Source organism: Chinchilla lanigera, unplaced genomic scaffold (genome assembly GCF_000276665.1).
Source record: "Chinchilla lanigera isolate Chin_1 unplaced genomic scaffold, ChiLan1.0 scaffold00049, whole genome shotgun sequence".
Classification (NCBI taxonomy): domain Eukaryota; kingdom Metazoa; phylum Chordata; class Mammalia; order Rodentia; family Chinchillidae; genus Chinchilla; species Chinchilla lanigera.
Window position 1 is genome coordinate 8,584,923 of NW_004955450.1, and position 10,000 is coordinate 8,594,922.

General features: G+C 40.3%; 1 protein-coding gene and 1 long non-coding RNA gene across 3 annotated transcripts in view; one reads left to right on the forward strand and one right to left on the reverse strand.

The window, feature by feature from the left end:
• The window catches only part of LOC102025418, an 11,795-nt gene extending 2,666 nt beyond the window's left edge, over nucleotides 1-9,129 (forward strand). Inside the window, exons 2-3 of the long non-coding RNA XR_262540.2 lie at nucleotides 3,143-3,386; nucleotides 9,046-9,129. This is a non-coding gene — a long non-coding RNA (uncharacterized LOC102025418). The remainder of the gene's footprint in view (nucleotides 1-3,142; nucleotides 3,387-9,045) is intronic.
• Iqch (IQ motif containing H) overlaps nucleotides 1-10,000 on the reverse strand; it is a 198,621-nt gene that overhangs the window by 88,733 nt on the left and 99,888 nt on the right. For both annotated transcript variants that reach the window (XM_013518930.1, XM_013518931.1), the window contains exon 12: nucleotides 1,191-1,274. In XM_013518930.1, the coding sequence (XP_013374384.1) occupies nucleotides 1,191-1,274 (84 nt within the window). The remainder of the gene's footprint in view (nucleotides 1-1,190; nucleotides 1,275-10,000) is intronic.

Sequence of the window (10,000 nt, forward strand, 5' to 3'; positions counted from 1 at the left end):
TGGTTTTTTGGTTTTTTCTCCGGTACCAGGAACCGAACTCACGACCTTGCGCTTGCCAGGCAGGCGCTTTTGCCGCTGAGCTAAATCCCCAGCCCCCACCTCAGTGGTTTTTATCCGGTCAGGTTTTTCGTTGAAACAGCTCAGCACTAACAAGTCAACCTCAAGTCATTAAATTTTCTGTACTGCCAAAAACAGTATTAGTGCCTAGATAATAGATTAAAGCAATTATACTATTATTATTTTAGGACTCTGTAAATTTCTAGTACTGATGTATTTTTGTTATCAAATGGCATTTATAAAATAATAATGATGCTGAAATATATATGAATCATGCAAACTGTGTCATTCCAGAGAGCTGGCTAAGTTGGTCACTGGTAATTTAAAAATTCCCCCCTGTTTTACTTAAATAAGGGCCAAAGCAATTATAGTTTAATGAAACAGAGAAGTGTGACTTTGGTAACTAATAAAAAAATCCAATGTTTGTTTCACCCGAGTTTTGGGCCTGTTTCTCACAAACTGACTCAAGGTTATTTCTTAGTCTTTACAACCTATTTGTTTAAGTCTGACTGGAGTCCTGGCCTCGAATAGTATCAGCCAGAGGGATCATCTTCATATTCCTGCTCTTCTGGATCCAGACTGGTGCCTGAGGATTGCCCAAACCAGTACCAGAACCTGACTTTCACAGAGATGCTCCCTTCACTCACTCAAGTGCTGTATTCCTAAGAATTCCCTTCACTAGGCACTTCATGTTTGCCACTAAGCAGATGCTTTGTATTTACAGAATAGCATCTTTTAAAATCTATCTTCATTTTGCAATATTCTCACAATGAAAAGACAAGGGTGCATCTCTGATACCACCTTCCATTCGCTGCCAGTATAAAATTTTGGCCTCGGTCACTGCAAAGGTTCAATACATAAGGAAGATTCTGGTGTACAGGAGAGAAATCCTTATCCAAACCCTCAGCAAAGAGAATTTAGTAAGCTGCGCAAGTAATTGATTAAAATGTCATTTTTATTCAAGTTGATTTCACTATCCATCTGTTACTTCAACACTCAACTCCCCTAAAAACAGATTAGAAACTCAAGCCTTTTCCTGATAGAGGAAAAATAAATAAATAAAAAGAAACACTGTATCAATATTCACTGATAAACATTGCAAAGAGTCATTTGTGTCAAACTATTTACTGTACCTAAGATTTCACACAGCCTCCCCAGCTGCATGTTCTGCTGTGTGCTCAAATCACCAATATGTTCTCGCACGGGCTGGGAATATCCTGAAAGGCAAACAAAGCGTCAAAGCCCGGAAAGAGCAGGTCAATATAGCAAAACGGCACGTGAGAATTTCAAAATGTCACCGTCCACATTGCCAGGGACAAAAATGTCTCTGCCGCATTTTACAGAAGCAACACAACTCCCAAGGATGCGGTCCTTGCTTCTCAGGGAAGTAAGCATTACCTGGAAGGATATGCTAAGTCTTATATTCTGCAGCAGAGCGGCTTGTGGTTTGCCACGCTAACAAATTACAAAAACACGGAGAAATGTTCTGACATTTAACATAACAACATTATGCTCAGGTTACAAAACATTGTTTTGGCCTTTGCACTTGTGTGCCTGAGGCCCTTTGGAGGTGGATTCTGTGACAGAAACACTTAAAACGGACACATATATTTCCTGTAAACCCCTTATTGTCAGGATTATGTATTTAAGGAATTGTCATATCCAAGAAATAGGCTTCTACTCCTGGCCAAAAGAACTTTTCACCTTGAAAGGGCAAGGAAGGCTAACGCAGGTGCTTTGTCACTGAAGAAATGTCCTGCAGTTCGCTTTCTAGAAACAGCAGAGGGAGAAGGGTGTGGATCACTATTGTCTAAAATCTGCTACAGAACAAACAGCAGCAGAAACATTCTGCGCTAATATATCACGTCTTAAAAGTGGATCCAAACACGAACTTAAAAGGCACACCTACTCACACGCAGTCTAATTGCTTCTATGAAATTCAGCCACTGAAGGTGCAACTTTTTTAAAAAAATAAAAGTGCTTTTCACATTTTGAAGAGATGCTTCAATGCCTCCTTGTGGACAGTGAGCCCAAACACATGTTTCAAGTTCAAGTGCTGTGGCTGACGGGGTTTTATACACTACATCTTCAAGACATGATGCAGATCTCCTCCTCGGCATGAGAACAACTATCGCAATTCAGGGAATAGAGTTTCTGAACAAATGAACTCTGATAATTGGCTTTTTGCTTTGATGTCAGTGTTTAAACACTAGACAATGTCCTGAAATTAAATGAGTTTAGGATTCACTGAAAAGTGTCTCTGCTGTATGCATATGAATTTAAGAATTAAAGAACTGGAAGGCCAAATGGGCTGTTACAGAACCATTCCATATACAAACACTGATACAGACAGGTAAAGTTTCAATGCTGCCTTTACGTGTGGTTGTAATACGGGAACTCTTGGGATTTTACATTTGTTCAAGTCTACTGGTATTTAGATAAATGTTTATAAAGATGCATTGTAAATAATTCCAAGTCCCTACGAGAAGGTAAGGAAAATGCCTAAAGAATAAAGTATGGTTAGGAAAAGAGCCTAAGTGCATTCCAAGAATGCATTTCCTTTCAAAAGTAAAGATAAAAGGTAGTATAAGATGTCTCATTAAGATGATGTCCAATTTAAAATATAAAAGATGTTTGATCACTTTGTAGCCGCAAATGCAGCGTGGGAGAGACTAAGTCTGTGTTTCATTCAAGTTCTTGAGGTCAGTTTTCCAACAAATTACTTGGTACCTCTGTGACCACTGATCAAGGATGTGTGAAAATATCTTTGCAGAATTATGGCAGGCCTGACAACTCTCACGCATTTACCGATATGCCCATTTTAAAGAATTGCATGTTAACAATCGCAGCACATGGAGGATCGTGTGAAATAACAGATATGAAGAAATCTTGTAAACTGTAAAGTGCTGCATAAATATAAGATATTGTCATGCTTTGAGGTATGCGGACTTCCAAAGCACACACCAACAACAAATTCTGTGATAAGCAGTAGAGATATTCCATGACAAATAATACAGTAAATGCAACATTACTAGAGCAGAAATTGAGAATCAATTTTATTCTCATGTTTTGTATATCCGCACAGTACAGGTGTTGAATATCCAGGTGAAAAGATGTCAACAGCGCTGCCAGCATATTTAAAAACAATGGAGACTTAACCAGGGAACCACCAACAGTCATGTGGACTTCAGAAGAAATGTCCAGTGGTACAGGCACTGAATTTTGGGCTATAATCTACAAAGACATGGTTGCTTCAGAGGTCAGAACAAGAACCCTGAGGAATCTCGACAGACCTTTAACCTTGCCCTGTTATACGTGTAGAAATCAGGGTAAGTGCTTCGTGTCTTGTCCCAGATCACACAAACCTGCACATCATTATATAGTTCAGCTACCACATGTCTAGCTCTTGTGATCAATTTAGTTACATGAGAGAAAAGAGAAGAAAAACTGACTCTCTAAGTGAGATTAGGGAACTCCAGAAAGGACAAAGAGCTTTGGAGTCTTTCCTTACTTTAATTCTCAGTTTGCTGAGGTAGGCAGAATAATAGCCCTCCAGGTTGTCCATATTCTAATCCCTGGAACCTGTGAATATGTTAGAGAATGAAGCTGCGAATAGGCTAGATAGTGAAGTTGCGAATGAAATTAAAATTGCTAATCAGCTGACCTTGAGGTCGTTAATCATAAAGGTCCTTGAAAGGGGAGGAGGGAGATAGAATAGTAGGAGGTTAGAGATGTAACTACAGAAGAAAAGCACACAGGGTCGCAATGGTCCTAGCTTTAAAGATGAAAGAAGCGGGCCTCAAAGGGAATGAACGCATCTCTGTGATACCCTGACTTTCATAGCTCTCCTACTTGTCAATTCTCAAGCTATCCGATCACAAATCTGTGTTGCTTTAAGCCCAGCAAGTCTGAGATATTCTCTTCCTGGCTCCCGCTAAGTACAGCCCCTCTTCGATGTTCTGCTCCTCTTTTTACCTCTGAATGAAAGAGGGAACACGGCCAGGATCCCTGGCACGGGAGATGTATGAATAAGTGTTGCTGCTGTTATTATTATTTTCTTCCCAACTACAGCTGAGCCACACAGAAATTTCCAAAAGGAACTTCGTTTACACGCAGGGACGTTATTATCACGACAAGCACAAAACTAGCCCTGGAGCTATCGGTCTTCATCCCCACCAGGCAGCGCTTTTCTGAGAGGGTTCCCAGTCTCCCTCTGTCACTCTCCTGCGCTACTCTTTCTTCGTTTCTTCAGCATCCCTGCACTCCGCTCTGCCCATTCTGCCACCACCCGTTGCTGGCTTGTTTATCATGTCTGTGCCTCTCCTTCCAGCTCCTGCGGCCAGACTGCCGGCTCCACCGTCAGAGGGTGCACGAAACATGTTTGAGAGCCTCGCTAAAGAATCTCTCTTTTATGGTCTCTTTGTCCCATGTGCTGTTTTGATTCCCCACTGTCTTCCTCTCCTTTGGGTTCTCGGATCTAGAGGATTTCTGGTCAGCTCAAAGAATGGAAAGTGGGATTTGGAGGTTTGTCCAGGTCCTCCTCAGCACAGGAAAAACAGCACTGGCAGAAAGGGCCCCTCGCTCTTCCCCCTCGCTCTGGAGAGGAGTACAGCATTTCTCCCCACGGCTGTCCTCATTACGTGCAAAACACGCCCAGGTTGATAGAGTGCTCCATCTTCTCTCACATAAGCAGTGGCAGCGCATGACTGCTACCTCCACATCATAACCAGAGAGCTTCCTCTCTGAAGTTATTCAACTCCTTTGGCTCCTTGACGGAAGCAAGCGTGTTCATCAGTGGTTACTGCCAATCGCGTCTCTGTCTTTGCTTCCATCTTCACCATCCCACCCCCCACTGCATACCCACCTATCAGGCGATGCTAATTGCTTCTTTGCACGCGGAAGATGGGCCTTGTTTTTTTCCTTCACTGCTAACACAGAACCCCAAGAGCACCAGCTGGGCTGTTCCCGGGCCTCCACGGTGCTGCTTGTGCCTCTGTGACAGGCCTCTCTATCCCACAGATCGCATGTTCTTGAATACGTGGCTCATTGCCCTGTGGCTGATTCTGAGTCTCTCTCTCTGTCTCCAAGACCTGTTCCTTACAACGCAGTCAAGGCAGAGGACTTCACTAACAACAGCCTCTTGGTTATCCAGCACTTAAAATTCATCCCATCTGGCCCAAGACGGTAGTTTATCCCTGCCAGTTTGATCGGTCTGGAGCAGGAGTTCTCAGCCTCTGCCCCGTTTTGAAACACATGATGGGTAATGTTCAGTGTACCACACTCTCCCAGTGGCACACGCAGAGTTATGGCAGTGGTAACAAGCATTTCATCCTTCTTCCTCCACTTAAGGCAGCGTACTGCGTACAAACTGAGCAAGAGCGACATTATTACAGAGGCGACTGCTCCAATTCAATCAGAAGAACTTCGGTATTCTTCAAGTGGTAAAAACCAAAGGGGATGTATGACGTACCTCACAAAAGACAACATCCTGTGATACTGTAGATAATGGTGATGTGTGTGTTACAGTTATGCTCGGGTTTTAATTACTTGTGCAAGTGTGAAAGTACAAGATACTCGGGAGCAAGAAAGTCAGATACCAAGAGAAAGGAACAGAGAGCTCTGTCCAGGGTATTTATATACTATGTCCAGTGCCAGATTAATTAAAATAAAATTGATGTTTTGTGGGGAACGGGCTGCCGAAGGGAATTAGGAAATTTTGCTACCAGAATCAGAAAACAGGTGTATTTACTGAATTTTGAAAACATTCTCAAACCAAATGGTGAAGTGGATGAATCTTCCTAAGGTGAGGACTTTCTCTTAATCCAGTTTTTTGGGCCAGGTTGTGGTGGTACACGCCTGTAATCCCAGCACTTGGGAGGCTGAGGCAGGAGGATCATTGTGAGTTTGAGACCAGCCTGGGCTACAAAGTGAGCTCAAGTCCAGCCTGCACTGCATAGCAAGACCCTGTCTCAAAAAGACAAAAAAAATCCAGTTTTTTGTCAGTGGTTGGTTGGGCACTCCACACAGCCAAAGCCAGTGATTCTCAAGTTGTGGTCTGGAGACACTGGGATAGGTTCTGAAATGATTTCAGGGATCTGCAAGGTCAAAACTATTTGCAAAATGATCCTAAGATGTTTTTCAACCTATCCTCTCACAAGTCACAAAACATGAAAAGTTTTTTTTGTTTTGTTTTTTTGTTTTTCCGATACTGGGGATCAAACTCACGACCTTGCGCTTGCCAGGCAGGCGCTGTGCTGCTGAGCTAAATCCCCAGCCCCTAAAACATGAAAAGTTTATTCATATGCCTGCAGATCCACATTGCAACAGACAATATTACCAATTCTGAGTTTAGTATGAAACAAAAAAAGGATGTACAGAATTATCTGAAGAGGCCATAAAATGTTCTTCTCTTTTCCAAATATTTATCCAGCTCTGGATTTTCTCCATACGCTTCAACCAAAACAACATGTATGACAGATTGAACACAGAGAGAGCAGGCTGCAAACATGCTGTATTCATAGATTTGCAAGTTTGTCAGCCGCTCCCGCCTTCCCCACTACAATTTTTCTGTTTTGGAAACAGGGCATTTTTAATAAAGATATGTTACTTTGGGGTAACATTCATAGTGGGTTATTAGTTAATAAATATTTGTAAAGTGTCTCAGTTTGGATTTCTAATACAGCAAATAATGATAGGTACCATTCACTTAAATCAACACTTTTTAGGATCTTTAGTGATCGCCAGAAGTGTAAAGTGGTCTTGAGACAATGCTTAAAAAATCCACTGACCAAAAAGTAAAAACAAGTTTTAAGATTTTTATGAAAATAAAGTTTATAAACCTGATATTTTATTTAGCACACACAATATCCATCTTACAGCATATCCTAATATTCATTCATTTCAGGAAAGGCCCATGTGCTGGCACTCCTTGATACGCAGTTTAATACTATTTTTGTGTATTATAGTACAACATTCGATGGTTCAAGACCAGTCGGAGATTGTCATAGTGCGGGGCCTCTGGACCCCTTCTGGTCTAAGCAGGGAAGGAGTGTTAATTTGTTTGACATAGACGAATACAAATATGCTTTAATTTTGGTTTGGGCTATAAATAAATTAGAAAATATAAGTGTTCTTTGTTCTTGATTTAGAAAAAGACTAAGATATTCCCAGGAAAGGCTGTCTGGAAGATCCCAGCAGTGCATTTATCCCAAGGAACTTATGTGTCAACTCCATAGCTGGGCTATGGGTTCCATACACCTGCTGAAATACGTGTCTCTCCATCTTTGGCGGAAGGAACAGAGCTGATCTAATGTTTGAATTGTCAACTGAAAACAGGAAGTAGAGAAGTGACCATGTGTAGAAGCACAGTAAAAATATGCCTTCAGATCTACACTCTGGCTTGTGTCCTCTCCCCTGCCCCCGTTGCAGACGGAGGCTGAGCTCCACTTCTTAGCTCCCAGGAAAAGGGAGTACAGTTAGGAGGCAGCTGTCTGGTGAGCATTTGTGGGCTTTCTCAGTTTGGCAGAAGGTCAGGTGTGCATAAAAGTAAGTTTCCCCATCTTTCCTTTTAGGCTTTTGTTACAGTACAGATCAGCTGAAAAATATTTGCATGAACTTCACAATAAGAGCATCTACAGTTTCTATGGAACAGAGTGTCCTCGAGACCACTAATTGTGCTAACCCCAAGGATGCTTTGCACAGAAAGAGAAAAAAAATGAAGCCTAACTCTGTATATTAACTTTAGCCATTAAATCAATTGCCAGTGAAGTAGGACGTTACATAGAGAAAGAAAAAAATCCGACCTCAATATGTCTCCTCTTTGTATTTTAATAGAAGGGTACCAGTGAGAGGGGGAACTCATCACTGGGGATTTACTGGGCTGGCAGTGGCCTCCAATACCTGCTCGTGGCCTCAGAGCCCAGTACTTGGCACGTCTCACTTAATGTCGATATATTTAAACATGCCACTGAGTTTGAGGGGCACCTAATGATATGCGGCAATAAAGTAGCACAGGGTTTTAAATAAAAAGTACAGGAAATAACATGACCAAAGAAAGCAGCAGCAGAATTACTTTGCAGGTTTTATATACACCTCTGGCTTTTCTAGAGGAGTTAGGGTTCTTTGTTACAGTTCTTTCTTATTTGACTGATAGATTTTGCTTAAAATAGACCCCAGTATTCTATTCTTGCTATGAAGTATGGTAGATTGCTTTGTTATAATTATATTTCATTAATAAAAATGATAAAAATATGCAATATCCAATTAAGAGATCAGCCTATCTGTTCTACAAAGGATGATTTTTTATCGTCTTATAAAAATTATAACACCATTTGGTTTCTTTGGATCATTTGTCAGTAGCATTCCACTTCTCCTACAGGTTAAAAATAGCGAAAATATTTGTTACATGTAGGGATAATACCTGAAATATAGAATAGTTTATCAAATTATACCACCCCCTTTAAAGAGGTCACTTTGTAATATGTCATTTTCTTAATATTCATATTATCAAACTATAATTTAAAAATACATTATAAATGTTTTTAGTAGAAAACATCACTGAAAGGCCCTCCTTTCTGTGATCATGGTTTTGCAAATGCAATTATGTCAGTGTGTGCAAAATTGCATGGCAATCGAATACTTATAATGTAACGTATTATGCAGTTATCAGTACCTAGCTTGTATTTTAAGTGTTCAAATATGCTGATACAGTCCCAATAGGCAGGCACCATGGTGTAATTATTTCCAGGGAGATTCTACAGCAAATTTCCTATGGAAAGAGGAGGGCAAGGCTACAACCTACTTACGTGTCAGCCTGAGCCTATTCCTATCAAATGATTTCCGATATTCCTACCGGCTGATTCTGACTAGCGAATTCTTCCTAACTCCAGAAAGGAAATTATTAGATTGACAAGATTGGTTTTCTTGCGGTATATTTAGAGAAAAAAATTGCTTTATTTTCGTTCATTTCTGTTTTTATGAATTATGTAGGTAAGGTCGGGGTGCATGAGATAAAGAAGCCACATTCTATTTAGCTGAAATTTTCTTCCTGTATTCCTTGGGAAAGCAGTAAATAAGAGACAGGTACGCTACACCTTTTTTTTTTTTTTTTTTTTTTTTTAAGTATAGCTTAAAAATTCTGTCCATGGAATAGATATGAGATGACTGCCCAAGTTACTTCAACTCATTTTAATGTCCACAAGTCATTTAATAAACCTAAAGTACAAAAATGTAGAAACAAATCTTAGATGATAAAAGCCCAAGTATTATTCTCTTGTGAAAATGTGCAATTGGTCTTTTTAAATATTAAATTGAGAAAAATATCTGAGATGTTCTTAACTCTTAAAAATACATAATGAGTGGTTTTCCTTAAAAAGGAATATTTTTTGTTGTTCACAAACAAAAAATAGTGCAAGAGGGAATAACTTCTTCTTTGTTATATATTTATTTAAAACGAATAGGTGAAATCTAGAAGAAAACCAGCTTTAATACCAAATTTAAAATAACACTCTTTTCTTTGAACAGATTATTCTTCCATGTAAGCCAGCCCTTTGAAAATTTAAGCCACTTTCCTTTGAAGCTATTTTTTTATTACTCAGTTTGCATTACCAGTACTTTCAGATGTTTACTTTTGGAGATTCTTCTATCAGGCGTCTCTGTAAGGTTGATTACAGGGGAGTTTCCTGAAGGGATAGGGCTGGAGGGAGTACAGGAGGGAAGTGTGTGAAAACTGTGTCTGTAACACCTTGGTGTAACTCAACATTGCAAAGTAGGGGGTCTTGTTTCTGGCTCTAGTTTTTGCTAAAATTGAGAAGGCAAAACTGAATTCTCCACACGATATCAGGTCAGGCGCACAATTAGTTGTAGACGCAAAGGCTCGTGCACCTTATTCTAAGGACCCAAGTCAGTTAATTGGGTTTGCAATTAGCCTCTCTGGCTGCAATCA